The 15352-nt window shown below is 40.7% G+C and overlaps 2 protein-coding genes across 2 annotated transcripts; one reads left to right on the plus strand and one right to left on the minus strand.

Annotated features, from left to right (window-relative positions):
- Positions 1-1237: 1237 nt before the first annotated feature.
- On the minus strand, positions 1238-6517 carry LOC104965486 (estrogen-related receptor gamma-like). The gene is made up of 4 exons (XM_010794439.1): positions 6513-6517; positions 5294-5352; positions 2275-2385; positions 1238-1485 (listed from the first exon to the last, which is right to left on the minus strand). The coding sequence occupies exons 1-4, from the start codon at positions 6515-6517 to the stop codon at positions 1238-1240; spliced, it is 423 nt and encodes a 140-aa protein (XP_010792741.1).
- A 931-nt stretch (positions 6518-7448) lies between these two features.
- On the plus strand, positions 7449-14764 carry LOC104965487 (estrogen-related receptor gamma-like). The gene is made up of 5 exons (XM_010794440.1): positions 7449-7547; positions 12330-12581; positions 12678-12835; positions 14274-14390; positions 14748-14764. The coding sequence occupies exons 1-5, from the start codon at positions 7492-7494 to the stop codon at positions 14762-14764; spliced, it is 600 nt and encodes a 199-aa protein (XP_010792742.1). The 5' UTR covers positions 7449-7491.
- Positions 14765-15352: the final 588 nt, after the last annotated feature.

Raw genomic sequence — 15352 nt, forward strand, 5'->3', positions numbered from 1 at the left:
GACCGACCGACCGACCGACCGACCGACCGACCGACCGACCGACCGACCGACCGACCGACCGACCGACCGACCGACGACGACGACGACGACGACACACACACACACACACACACACACACACACACACACACACACACACACACACACACACACACACACACACACACACACACACACACACACACACACACACCTGCTTTGTTTGTTTTGTAAGCATATCAAAGGTAGGACATCAACAAAAAACCCAGGTGTTACCCTGGTGATGTTTTGGGTGTGTATAACTACACCTGATAAAGCAGTCAGGGCTTCAGTTAAGGAAAATTGTAGATTAGAGGAAAAAATACACAGAAGAGAAAGTGGGAGATAGTAAAATTAGAGATAGAAAAACTGGTATCTGCTAAATAAATAATGTACAAGATGTATTATTGTTGTATGTCTTGGTGTGCACTAATGGTTAAATAGTAATAAGACACCAACTTCTGCTATGTTAAATCGTCAATGGAAAAATATATTAGTTTGTCATTTGAGAGCAGCTCACACCCCAGGGTGGCCCAGAACACAACTGCCAGAGTGTGAAAAGGGCCTCTGAATAAATCCAGGTGCTGTTTTTCATTTGTGTGTGTGTAACGGTTTTCAAAGCCAAGTCTCAAAAGCAGACCTGCAAACCTCTGTTGCCACCGCATACGATTACAACCACCAGCATAGCTGCATACCACAGTTTTAATCCCGCTAAACTGTCAGAATGCACTTCCCCTCTTCTTTCCATCATCTCATCCAAAGGGGGTAAATAAACGTTCCTACTGCGGTTCCTGTGTCAGAGGGGAAGCTAAGTGTGGTCCAAGTGTCAGGAGGATTTCCGTAATTCATAGGCGTCCGCTGCCCAGGAAATGAATTAAAACTTCCAGGTAGCCACTGGTCATCACGTTGATTTATTAGGGACGCACATTGGTAAGCAAGGGCATGGCGCACACACACACACCAACGCACACAGCAGACACACACACACACACACACACACACACACACACACACACACACACACACACACACACACACACACACACACACACACACACACACACACACACACACACACACACACACACACACACACACACAAACACACACAGGGGATAAGTGACAGATAACACACAGCCGCACCAACATGCCCTCTGTCCTCTGGGCATCTTGGCAACCGCAAGTCAAAACAATCTCCTCCTCTGATCTGATTACAGACTTAATGTGAGCTAATGTCTGCGGTGGAGTGTGTGAACGAACAACTGCCGGCCTGACTGATGGTACCTGGGATGTGTTTGGCCCAGCCGATGTTCACCACCAGCTCTCTGTCGGCCAGGTCGCACAGCGTGGTCAGAGCCTTGATGTCGCTCTCGGGCACCGTGGGGTCCGGCATGGCGAAGATGCCCTCTGGCTCGGCCACCAGCAGCAGAGAAACCACCTTGTTCTCTACCACACCGCCAACAGTGACTGAGAAAGATGGAAACATACGTTACATTTGTGTGATCATAACCAACTTATCATTAAATGCAATATATTGAGTACACGAAGAACAGACGTTGTTTTTTCAATTCACTTTTATTTTGCCTCTTTCCAGTAAAAACCATGAGTTTTCAAATTAAGATTGTTTTACTTTACTCTAGAGCTGCAACATTTAGGCCACTTATTGATAACTATTGACAGAAAACATATCTACTTTTATAACTGAGTAATCTTTGAAACAAAAATTGTAGAAAATGTAATTTTTAGCCTCTCAAATGTGGATAATGTTCTGCTTTACTCAGTTAAATGAGCTAATATAAAGCAATTGCCTCAGGATGGACATTTTCCCCTTTTTTTTGACATTTTGTAGACCAAAATATGAACCGATGTAAATGAAAATTTGAATCATTAGCAGTTGTTACAAGTTGAGAAAAAGGTCCAGATTTCCTGACAGAATGTAAAGCATGGCAACAATGTTCATTTCAGCCAATTAAAAAGTCTCACGTCTCACGTCTCACTTTATAAAACTAAAGTTGGCATTGATTGATGCCAACTCATTAGCAAATGCAAGCTATAAAAATGATTTAGTGTTGCAACAGACAACATCACATCACAGAAATGTGTACTTGCACACACATTACGGATAAAACCAGAGGCTCTAATATCTACAATCAAGCAATCCATCAACATCGACTCAACAATTATGTTCTACAGTCACTTTCTTAATGGGTAATATAATGAATACAGTTAATACAAGCTTTTGTTCCTTACACTTACATGTTCTTTTCTGAGGTAAGGCATTCTGTGGGTGCAGATACGGGCTGTTCTCCGCATCTATTCTTCTTTTGTATTTCTGTCTGCCGCCTCGAACCCGGTCCAGACGAACACCTTCAGAAACACAAACAACAGGACATTCATGAGGCAATTCTATTTATACACAAATACAATACTCACAACTGGCTGTCTTTAAATCACTAATTAAAGTCACTCATATGGACTGAATAGATATGTACTCAATATTTCAAACACTATTGAAAAATATATATATTCGTTTTTTTATTTAATGATTAGGTAGAATTACTGACTCAGTGCGCCAACATGTCAGGTTGCGTGTTTACATCTTTGTCTGTTGAAAATGTCTCCACTTCACCCATTTAGAATTATTTTGTGAAATTGTTCTAATTAGCATATTAATTCTTGAATAATGGCCAAAAACATGTGGTTTGTGCCGAATTTGAAAATATTTGCTCTGTGAATTGGAAGGACCAATGGAGGGACAACGAGAATACATTTTGCCTTTGCACACTGATATCGTTGTTGCGGGTGCATACAAATGCATCTAGATGATGTGATTACAGAGAAAATCAGGGTTAGTTTGGAGGTTTAATATTATTAGTAATTGTGAGTAGAATGGCATTTTTTAAAATTCATTATATTTTGTTATCGTTGCTAAAAGGAGTGTTACCGTTCATTCATGTAATCAGTTATCAAAAGCTATTGTACACGGTCAACCATCGACCAATCATCCACTCCCATGTCCCAAAGATCTCAAGGAGACATGGACGCAACATGTCTTACGCTGGCACAGCAGCACGCATCCTGTAACACGACACCAGACAACTTCAGAGCCACTGATGACAACTGCCTACCTTAACGAGCATTATGGTAGACTTGTCACCACAGAGAAGGGGATTTAAGAGTGTGTGACTGAGTGTGTGTGCACGGGGGGTAACTGAGAATAACATTCACCAGGTGTATCTCTAAAGAAAATGTGTCCAGTGAGTGAACGTGACTCAGGGAGCCTTCAGTAGTGGTGTTGGGTTACTAGTCCACACAGAGGCCATAGTGACCCTGGATAGATCTATAATGGCACTCTGAGGGTATTATTTGCCCACTTGACACCTCACTGTGACACTTCATCCCTTTGAGCCTGCTTCCTCCTGGACTTATTCTTACTTATGCACATATTTATGGAGAGCATGCATTAACATGCTCATTAAATAACCTTTAAATCAGGCAGGTGAAATTTGCCGTTGGGTTGAACAATGTTCTCATATCTTTGCATCATTGGTTTGAAAAGCCATTTTGTGTCATTTTATAGTTAAGCCATTATATTAACAACAATTTTTATAGAATTTCAGGTTTATTATTTAATGTACCGTGAACTGAGGTATGATGGAAAGCAAGGGCCTCTCATAACGAAGCGAAGGTTTGAGAAATTGATTCATGACCTTTGCTGTAAACTAACATGCTCTTCCACCACGACATATTTGTTATATGTTTCAGTAAAGGTGACAAATGGATGCTTGCAAAATCTCCACAAACACACCTCCTTAAAAGTTTTTTTTACAGTAATGTATATATTTTCTAATCGCAATTCTAATTCATTTTGTATATTTCAAGTAAGGGATTTGTCTTTCAGCTCCTCTGATTGTGGCTCAATTGTAAAAAATGTATATCACATACTTCCCTTCACAAATTATGGTTCAACAGTGTTTGAATGTGTTATAAGGTATGGATTATAGATAGCTTTTATTCTAATAATGTGTCAAATGTAAGTAGGTGGTATTGAAGAAATCATACTCAAGATGTGTGGGGAATTAAAGAAGGGATTGGTGTGTAAACTCATTCCCCCCTGATCCTCCTCCGATGATGTAATCGGGGGCAAATAGTAAGTGTGGATTACCCTGGTCCCTAGGCAAGTGCCACTCTGAGGTATGAGATAAGGGATGAGGGCGCTTACTTGTGCATCTGATTTAATACCAACTGTCGGCAAACAATGGATTGAATCAAACAACGTTGGTCATTCGATATGTCAGAAAAGTTTGTTTTATACGGGTACGTTTGTGTGCATGTTTGTGCTCAGATCTGACAGTTATTCAAACGCACACATCAGGGTTAAGTGTAACTCTTCACTGTGGAATGTGCTGACAACCAAAAGGCCTAGAATAGCTTTGGTGGATAACAGGCACACATTCACCTCCTCCCTGTTCTTCTGTACAGCCCACTAGAGTTCAATAAACAAAGAGTACTCAGACATTGATCTATTTTTCCCTGCTCTCATCACTCAGCCCTCTTTTGAGAGTGTCTGGAACTTCACATGGGAATCTTTACAGGTTTTGAAAACTGTCACAGAGCAGCAGGATGAGGAACACTGACACAAAGCCGCTTATCCGGACTGATCTATCAGCCTCCATCACTAATGCCACTACCAGCATGTGTTCAGTATAAACAATCCCATGCTTTATGATATTGTGACAAATGTACACAAAACCACTGTCGCATTAAATTACCTGCACACTGCTTCTCAAATGAAAAGGATTTAGAAAGTTGGCGGCAAAAAGCCAGCATAAACCCACTGTTCTGCGTTTCTCAGAATACAGATTAACATGGGATGATTAACACACCTTGGACCAAATAGCTTCCGGCAGCAGGAAGTGGGATGACACGGTTAAGGAAAAATAAAGAAGGTACCTTAGAGGTATTGCAGCACCACTTGCAATATCTTATAGGAGCAATTACATCTGTATGATGAACTGTAATTTAAAAATATTCCACACATTTTGCCAAAATACATGTTTAACTGGCCTTAGAAGTGACAGCAACTGTAGTATTGAACACTAAACAGGGCTTAATCAAATCCTGCCCCAGGTCTATATGTCTTTTAGCCGTATATTTAATATGGCCCTGACTCTCCCATTAAACCTCACAGCTCCTCTGTCTCAGCCTTTACTGCGGCCTCTCGGGGAAGAGGGGCATTACGAGACACGATGAAGCGCGTTATGAGGGCGCTTACGATCAGAGTTACGAGGGGCAGTTCGCATTTCACGGAGGTCCAGGAATCCCACAAGGCATCTGGAGGAATTTACGAGGGGGAAGGGAAAGCAAAAGGGGGTGGCAAGAGGAGAAGGGGGTTGAGAGGCAGAATGGGATGCTGTTGATGCCCTTACCCTATTAAAAGCAGCTAATTTAGAAAAATGGCAGACACACACTCACTCACAAACATAGAGGTGTGCCTTTAAATGTGAGTGCAGGCTGAAATGTGATAAACAAACTCATATACACAAACTGATACGTGTGTAAAGATGCCATGAATCTGTTTATCTAGTTAAACATACAGAGACACGCAGCAACAATAAACAGATGCTGTTATGTGTTTTAAGATGAGTTGGGATTAAAGAATCATTCAAGTCAATAATACCTTGGATCTTATTTTCACAGTTTTAGACAACGTTTCTATAAGTTATGATAGCATTAAACTTCTAATAATACTGCTATGGAATATGGTGACATCGCTAAAACAAGTCTGACAATGCCATAAAATAGCGAAAAGGTTGTAAACAAGTTAATAATTCTCACATTATTTGAGGTAAAACCAAAAGTGATCACACCTAAAATGATTGTAATGAATGGCTTACGCACTACCATATGTTACAAAATGTAAACAACAGAAACTTATTGGCTAATGATACATTTGACTTCATTTTATCTTCAAGATATGTGTGGCTAACATGTAGCTTATGTACATTTCTTCACAAAATAATAAATTGGGGAGAAGAGTTTAGTGTATAGGCCTACATTTAATCTTTTTTAATAAATTGTGTAAACATATTATCACGTTAGCAAACGAGCTAACTAAGAGATTGTTAGCATCCGGTTAGTAGGCCTAAGCATTTTCCCCCCTTTTCAATAACTCTCCAATTAATTAAATGGTGTACACTTAAATGCTTTAGTTACTATTCTTCTACCCTAAAACTGTACCCACCACGGACAAAGAGACACGTATGTTTTATCTGCTCTCCACTCTTTTTATCATCTATTGGCCCGACACTGCATGCAGCAGTATCCGTTACAGTAGTAGGTCGCTAATGTTTTCCTTTTTGAGTCACTTCTAAATCTGGGCGCTATGTCATCAGACTGGCGCACTGTAAGACTAAAGGAGCACCTGACTACTGTCACAGATTCTCTGAGTAGTAGCCTACGTATGTCACCACCATATTTCAACCCAGTCTCACGGCATTTCGTGTTATAGTCACAAAATTAATCTATTGAATCATGATCACCAACACCATTTCCCCATTTTTTTCGTGTCACACTGAACGTATTTTTTCAAATCATTTTTTCCTTCCAGTTTGTTATTATTTACATTGCTTTTAAAATCGTTCAGTGTGACACGAAAAAAATGGGGAAATGGTGTTGGTGATCATGATTCAATAGATTAATTTTGTGACTATAACACGAAATGCCGTGAGACTGGGTTGNATATATATATATATATATATATATATATATATATATATATATTCAAGGTGTCTACCTATTCATTTGATCTAATTTAACAATTAAAGACATATTTCTAGTAGTGTTTATTTTATCACAATTCAGTTTATGGAATAACATTCACTGAGGTTTAATTAATTGTTCAATAAAAATAGTAACACAAAGACTGCAAAGACCCTTTAAATCTTAACGTATTTGGGGATTTTCACATCCACATATAAAGTTCTCTCCATAAGGGTTCTTTCTAAGAATTAAAACCTAAAACATCCTCTGTTGTCATCTCCACCTGCCCCAGTGAGAGGATGGCTCTCATTGGCTTAGAGTACAGCCAATCAGCTGGCAGCCTAGCTTGCTGGGGGAAGGCCATTCAAATGTGTGTGGCTGAGGATTCATGAGGGCCAGCTTCAGCCTGGAGACCCTTGTCACACACAGCCAGCTAGTCACAACAGCCAGGACTTCAAAGGCAGCCAGAGTGTGTGTGAGTGTGAGTGACAGGAAGACACACACGAGCGAGGACAATGAGAGCAGCTGAGGTGTGATACCACAGAAGAGAGGGCAGTAGATGGAGGCAAAGTTTTGAGACATAGCAAAGAGAAAGTGACAAACGGTGCACTGAGACATACAGCTTATAGAACACAGGACGAGATACAGAGAAGGAGAGCAGGGAAACAGATATTCACTTTTCTCCCTACAGAGCATGGTTGCAGAGTGCACATGGATTTAGTCGACCTCTACCTCCCAGAGTGTTTCACCTACCACTCTGACACAGAGTAAGTACCTCCACCCTGCACAGCGAGCATAAAGTGTCTTACAAGGAACAATGTGTATTAGCAAACTGAACTAGAATTGTAGAGATAAGGTATGAATGTTGGGACATTGTGTTTTTGTGTGTGGGTGTTTGATATTCAAAAGTATCTTTTTGCTTGTGTATCTCACTTATACATCTTATATATTTATTACTTTACTGTGTGTGCTGCCCAGGTATCACGAGCTGTGTACTTTTGATTTCGATGCTTTAGTCAGTTTCCTTCGTCTGTGTATTTTAAGTATGAATTACTAAGCACACAGGGTTGAATTGTGAGAATTAGGGTCCATCACACTCAAGAAAATCCAGTCTAATGAAGAAGGGACAATACGAGTGGTAAACGTATGGTATTTTACTACAGCATTTTCAATTCTCCTCCACTTTAGGGAACAACCGTTGACTTGCTTTTTTACAAGATTTGTTATTACAATTACTACAATCTACTATGTCATTGTTTCTTTTTGAGGCCATGAACATTTAAAATCATCCTTACGTTTATATCTTCCTTTGAATTAACATGGTGTACACGTTTGCCATTCATTACCAGTTTAAGGCTTACATTTATTTCATCAGACAGCTATTTTCTTAAGTGTTGTCTGTAAAATAGTAATAATCATTTATTTTTCGAAATTCTTAAGAATTCCTTGTTTTGTGGTGATAATGGTCCAAACCCCAATATTTAGTATGTGGAAATTCAGAGAGTTTGGCATTTTGGTCAAAAAATCTCCCAAACTATTTGTAAGATCTGAAACTTGCTGAATTTATTTTCTTGAGTAAACTTAAGCGTCTTTGTGCTTTGGGAAGGTTTCAATGAGTATTTCCTGGCTGGTGTGGAGGTTTGTTTGTATGCTAACAGTTGTCATTGTTCAGCCTGTTTGTTTATAGTGAGAGGAGGTGGTGAAGACCAGTTTGAGACACCCCGGGACATCCAAGGCTAGTAAAAGTCTTCAGAAATCCGCAGAAAGCCTGTAAAGAAATGTGCGAAGCAGCTGCCTGATTACCCGGGACAGCTTTTTGATTGCCTTACATTTCTGTAATCATAAAAAATCATGTTCATTATCATCACCGCTGCGATTTGATCAGCTGTGGCATAATCACTCTGGCTCTGAGAAAACATCCAGCACTGAGGGTTCCCTATAGCAGAGAAAGATGAGCTTTGCAGACAGACGGCGAGGCTGACAAATGGACGTACAGGTCGGCTGATTGCTGGTGACAGAAAACCAGATGAAGAATGGTAAAAAAAAAAGGCAGCGATGGCCGCAGATGATCCCCTGTATGGCACGCTATCCATGTTTCCAGAGCCTGCGGGTGCCAGTCTGCAGCCACAGACACCTCATCTCGCTGCTAACAGCTTCACCAAAGCCTGACTAAGGCTCTTACGGCTGGCTTGGGGTGCCACTGATCCCTGCTCATCTCCTACTGGCTCATTAGCACAAAAAAACAAACACTACCGAGACCCCACTGACCTAAATAAATACTCCTCAGGGTTGTTGTAAGGGCTAAAGGTCAGTCAGTATTTGTGTTTCTTGTTGAAGCGTCACATTTTCGCTTCCCCAAGGCCTGTTTCGCCTTCATTTTCTTTACATCTCTTGGTCACTTCCCTTCCTTTTTCCCCTGTGTTTCCCTTCCCTCCCTGTTTTCTTCTCTCTCCCTCCTCTCCTTCATCCGCTGGGTCATTGTCTGCATTATGACTCTGCTCATTTGAAAGTGAGTGTTGCCGTCTCTCTTTTCTTTCAACACCCCCAGGTTAATGAGCCACAGGCACAACCCCTTTCTTTCTGTCCTTTCCCGGCTTTTTTTTCACACTCCCTCTATCTGTCGGACTCTCTTGTAATTTCCTCCCGCCTCTCTTCTTCTTCTCCCTTTCTGTCTCCTTGTCGTTTCACGCTGAATTATTCGTCTTTGTTGCCAAGGTGCAATTAGAGTTGTTTTGGATACCGGGACACAAAGGGGTAGAAAGGTACGATAACTTTGAATACCCACTGACACACACACGCACGCACGCACACGCACACACACACACACTCTGATTTATCCCCGCTGCATGCCGCTGTAGAAGCAGCTACCAAACGTCTATTGATGGGCTTTTATTAGGAGCGGTAGTTTAGTAATCTGTCAAAGTGAATATTACATCACATCTGATTGCCCAACTTTAATGCCATTTCATTATAAAAGTAAAACAACAGCACCTCCTCCTTCTCCTCCTTCTCCCTGAGATGCATTATAATGGGGGAGCACAAAGTATATCTCACTCTGCATCTGTCAAAGACTTGACACAGCAATATGGACGCCTGTGATTGATAGCCAATAAGTAAACCAGTGAGTCACTTTAAAAGCAAACTGAAATCTCGTCACTGTACTGTTTTTATAGTCCTCAAAGTGGATTGGGTGAGAGATGTCAACGGGGGAGGGGGGCTGTTAAAATGTCTTGTTTATTTCTTATTGAGTTTACTTACTAACCTTAAGAAAAGAGTTTGGTAGTGTTGGAAAAGTTTCAATTCGGGTAGTGAATGCATTGAATCTCAGTTCTGATTGAAAAATAATACAATATTTGGCTACTTTATCTTAAGGGAGGTTTTTTTCGACCAAACAAAATGCGTAAAGTTGCACTGATGGATATTTTTGCATCAACAATGGATCAAATAACTTGGTATAGTGTGGAAACCCCACTGTGAATTATTACCTCCACCTTTTGGTTAAACAACTTTAAGATTTTGATTCACTTTGACTGCTCTTATTGAGGATGATTTAAGTGACACTACAACGTACATCACTGCGCCAATCACAGCAAATCGAAATAGAAGCTATAGTTGCTACGTGTCTGCTGAGTAAGAACTGTATGTTTTCCAAAATGTACGCCATAAAAACCTTATTTAGGGGATAGATTATGCACTGCCCAACACTGGTGAAAACACAAATGTTAATTTGATCGCCCATTTCAGACAGCAGATGCCAAGATTACATTGCATTAGCTGTATGTTATGTTGCCCCATTTGCTTATTTTTACTGTAGAAACACCTACTGTTAGATCCTTTGGTGTTTTAACTTGTTGTCCGTGTGTCTCTTGTGGGTTTGTAGAGTGGTCAATAGCGCGTGCCCATGGTTTACTCTGGAGGTGGTTAATCGCAGCCAGTCTTTTTGCCTAGCAAATGACTTGCGGCCGAGCGAACACTGATTTACATGGCAGGAAACAGACTGAGATGGTCTTCCACCTCATCGGGCCCAGATTAGAGTGAGAGGGATGTACAGCTGTGTGTGTGTGTGTGTGGTTTTCTCTGCATGTGGAAGTGTGTGAGACGGCATTGGTCTTTTTAAAAGTTGGCCTGGCGACAAACAGTTGCATACCAGTAACGTGTCAGGGTGTTTATGAAGACACTTGCTTTAAAATGTGACTGTGTGTATGTGTGAGTGTGTGCATGGAGCTTTAACATGTTCCTGATCACATGAATCTGAAGTGTGTGAGTAGAGAAGTGGGAGCCCGTCTATGATTTTTATTTTTACATGCACACACGAACGCCTGACGCCACAATGTGTGTATGTGTGTTCAGCGTGTGTGTAGGAGCGCAGATCACATGCCTGTGAGCCTATTGTACACCTCATCTGGTTTCAGATGCTTTTTTCTCCTCGCCGTGGTGACAGAGAGTCTGTTGTGGTTACATCTCGATCCAATAATAAAGCCATGATACATACTTTAACATGCAGGAATAGTTCTTCTAAAAATAGTATTTTTTTTACAATGCTAGGTCTCTAAAGGCATGTATATTTTTGTAATTAGAAAAATAATCAGATATATGTGAATTGAAAAAGCACAGTATGATGTATTTTAATTGTTATTAATTTGGGGGTTGCCTGTCCATGCTCAACACCCCATAAAATGGACTTACAATTGGACTTCTAGTTATATAATTTCAAAGCATATGTTCATTTCTCGTTCAATGGATTATTTTTAATGTTGACCTTTAGAGTGATTAGTAACTGAGAGACACTATGAGAGAGAAAGATAAAATAAGAAAGCAAAGAAGTTGGCCGCATTTGGATGGTTATAATGATGAAGCGGATGATTTCTGGTTTGGCTATTTCCCTACGTTTGCTTAAGCAACCTCCTTCTTTGAAAACAAAGCAGTGTAATGGACAGCAGCTTTGCATGTATGGGGAATCACAAACGGCTGGCTTAGATATGGCTGAGATGGATGGACGCATGAAGGGGCGTGGAGATGGAGAGGTAGAGATTGTAAAAGCATCTGGGAAGCAAAAGGTGTGATTGAAATAAATATCTTAAGCTTTTTAGTTTGTTTGGGGTTTCAAAATACATCAATCCATAGATTAATAGTGATGTTTTTTTAAAAGTGATGATTTTTTTATTGTCTGTCTTAATGATGCCTGGCTTTATAATAGCCAGTTATTCATATTCATAACAATACAAAGGTGAATCATGATATAAGGGTAACTCGAGAGAGAGAGAGAACTGGAAGGGTACTCAGAGAGTGCAACCAGCTAGGCTAAATGCTAACAAATGTAAAGATTGGTGTAAGCCCTGTGAATCAGATCTTTTCTAAAATGTTATGGGTTCTTCCTTGACTTATGCTTTACCCTTTCACCAAATGTCATAAACACCAGGTCAGTAGGTTTTCCGTAATCCTATCGAAAACCAAACTGAGACTTACCTTCTCTGGTGATGCATATATGATCATTTATACCATAATTTAACAATTCTCTAATTTTTCCTTCTCTGCCCTCCTCTTTCCAGACATTTTGGCAGGATGTCAGTGAGGGGCTTGGACCCCACCTGTCCCCCCACTATAAAGCGTGAGCCCTCCAGCCCCAGCCCCAGCTCTCAGGGCGACGTCAGCCCGCCCCAGCCCAGTCCTGGAAGCACTTCCTCGGACACAAACTCCAGCTACGGAGCCCTGATCAAAGGCCACAACCTCATCAGTGGGCTGGACTCACCAAGCCTCTATGGTCACGCAGCAGGGTTGGCCAATAATGGAGGAGCAAACAGGTTGGTGTCTGCATTAAACTGTCCTTTCTCGTTTGAATAGAGGTGCTATGAATATCACACACTTGACCCCTTCACTTCCTCTCCACCTCTATCCAGGAGGTTTGTTCAAGAGGAAACCCAAGTGAAGTGTGAATTCATGCTGGGCTCGGTGGCCAAGCGTGTGTGTCTGGTGTGCGGTGACGTTGCCTCGGGTTACCACTATGGTGTGGCCTCCTGTGAAGCCTGCAAGGCCTTTTTCAAGAGGACCATCCAGGGTAAGAGAGAGACAATACAACAAATACATTATTTTAAGATGCATGTTTTTAACGCTTGTTTTATAAATGAGTCTATTTCTCTTTGGCTAAAAATATACTACCAACAACTACTTGTTTGTCTTTTCTACTCTTCCAACAATCACTCTGATTGAGAGTTTGAAAGAAAGACTGAATAATAACAGGTATCTAAAAACAAAGTAACCACCGTAGTATTTTGCACTTTTTACCAACCTTGTTTTCTGGCATCTCCATGACGTCAAAAGGGACAACAGAAAGAAAGAAGAAGGAAAAAACAGAAAGCCATACTTGTCTCCTGGCAATGTGAAGTTTATTGGCTATTTTTAGCAGGTTTTGCTGTGTTTAATACACCCGCATATACGTGCTAATTTTGAGTGGAAAAAGGATATTAGTTGCAGAGTTTATTGTGTATTGCTTATAATGTCTTCCTGCATCATGATAAACTTGTTTTACTAGCAACATGGTGCAGATGCACTCATTTGTTTTTGGATAAACAAACCTCATCAGTTAGCTCACAGCTTCCGCCCCCTGCCTTTAACTGCAGAGAAGCTTTAAATAAAGACCTGTTTGCAAACAGCCAATGTGCGGTTAAACTTCCAGTGCATCATGTATATAGTCAACATGCTTGAGTTTAGGCTTTGCAGCTTGAGATAACATATGGGGTTGAATGTGCGCGCATCTACCTCACTCCTGAAAGCCATTAGTGACAGCGACATGCAGTGCTGGTTTATTAAAAGGAGTGTCCTGTGATCTATGGGCTCGCAGCCCAGGTCGAGGACTCGGCAGACTGGGATGTGTTTATGCCTAGAAGTGGGCTACTGTAAATTAGTTCAAAGGGCAAACCGGATGAACGGCTGTCGGATCAACTGGTGATGTTTGGCTCATCAGATACTTCCTGTTTCTGATCGAGGGTGGCAGCTGAGAGCGCCTGCAACTGGCTAAAAGCCATCAGGCTTAACCCACACTTTTGGCTGCCATGTCTGTTACTCTTAATTAGTTGTTGGAACGTTGTGTTTTTGTATGTCATTGAGATTGAAAGTCAACATTTTGAACGATGTGCTTTTAAAAGTGTTTTAGAAACCACAAGACTTCATGTTTTTCTCAGTAATTTGAAGATGCACTAGTTTCGCACCCAGCCTGTGAAACAGTTGTATGTCCTCTTTAGCTTGGCAGGAATTTCTTCAAGTCTGACAGTTTGACTGACTCCCCTAACGTTATATAAGTACAGTAATAAATAGCTGCAGGACTCCTTTAAAATCTCCGGCGGTGACACATTTTCAGCTTTTGAAAAGAGGATTGTGAATCTCATTATGAGAATATTGTCAGAACTTAATCAACAACTATGATTAATTATTACTCCAATGCAATTTAACAAAAAGTATATATTTTGTATTTATCTATCTCTCTTCTTCTCCTCCAGGAAACATTGAATACAGCTGCCCAGCGTCCAATGAATGTGAAATCACCAAGAGAAGAAGGAAATCCTGCCAGGCCTGTCGATTCGTGAAATGTCTGTCTGTGGGCATGTTGAGAGAAGGTCAGCTATACACAAAAAATCCCTTTCACACAACAAAACATTGTTTGAGTTGCTTTTTTCGGGAGTGATTGGTTGGTAGTCTTGGCAGAAGTTCAAACATCATCCTTTGGAAAGCTAAGACAGAGAAATCGCTCCTAAAGATTGAAGGCTAACTGCTATTTCTATAATGTAAATTCCTGAAAACAATACCCCATAATACCAGCTGAGATTCTCTTAATGTCTCACCTGACAAACCAGCGACGCCATGTACTGTAGTTCTGAAGACTGCAGTGAAACCTAAACCGTCTGACAGTTAAACTTCAGGCCCTTAGTGCCAGCTGTGATGTGTGTAGGACTGTGTATGTGTCGTAAACACAGGACTGAACAATGCATAGCCGTGTCTCTGAGAGGGCTGCTAACTGTTCAATTGTGTCAGTCTTTGCTTCACCAGTGCTCGTCCAAAATAGCTCCTGGAAATCTGCCAGTATGTGTGCAACACTGCTGCAGCTAAGATAATGGAGAGAGTTGTTGCTAGGACTCCTGCGACAAAACTTTGGAAAATTGCAATTGTAGGGACTTCTAAAAGAAAAAAACAAATCAAGATAATATTTTTTAAAGTAGGAGAAGTAAAGAGTGTATGAATAGTAACCTAACTAACCCAGCCTATGACTTTGTGCTTTCTAATTTGAACAAATAACCCAGTCTCACGGCATTTCGTGTAATAGTCACGAAATTAATTTAATCTATTGATTCGTGTTCACCAACACGATTTCCCCATTTTTTTCATGTCACACATGATTTTAAAAGCAATGTATTTCTATTGGTAGTATGTTTTGTGCCTGCACCACGTCTTTTTGTCCGGTCGGGTCTTGGAAGACCAAAGCTGTGTGGTTCATAAAAACATTTTCTTACTCAATATCAAGCCACGATTATTGTTTTTATTTAAAATTGTATAATGTCTGACTTTTTTTGCCGTTCGCGAG

This window comes from Notothenia coriiceps, unplaced genomic scaffold (assembly GCF_000735185.1).
Source record: "Notothenia coriiceps isolate Sejong01 unplaced genomic scaffold, NC01 NC01_scaffold00037244, whole genome shotgun sequence".
In the NCBI taxonomy this organism is placed as follows: Eukaryota; Metazoa; Chordata; class Actinopteri; order Perciformes; family Nototheniidae; genus Notothenia; species Notothenia coriiceps.

Coding starts and splice junctions, on each gene's coding strand:
- LOC104965486 (XM_010794439.1), bottom strand. Junction 2,386..5,293: donor TGCCCCTCGTAACTCTGATC/GTAAGCGCCCTC, acceptor GTGTTTCTGAAG/GTGTTCGTCTGGACCGGGTT. Junction 1,486..2,274: donor CTTACCTCAGAAAAGAACAT/GTAAGTGTAAGG, acceptor CATCTTTCTCAG/TCACTGTTGGCGGTGTGGTA.
- LOC104965487 (XM_010794440.1), top strand. CDS start 7,492: ATGGATTTAGTCGACCTCTACCTCCCAGAGTGTTTCACCTACCACTCT. Junction 7,548..12,329: donor ACCTACCACTCTGACACAGA/GTAAGTACCTCC, acceptor TCCTCTTTCCAG/ACATTTTGGCAGGATGTCAG. Junction 12,836..14,273: donor TTTCAAGAGGACCATCCAGG/GTAAGAGAGAGA, acceptor CTTCTCCTCCAG/GAAACATTGAATACAGCTGC.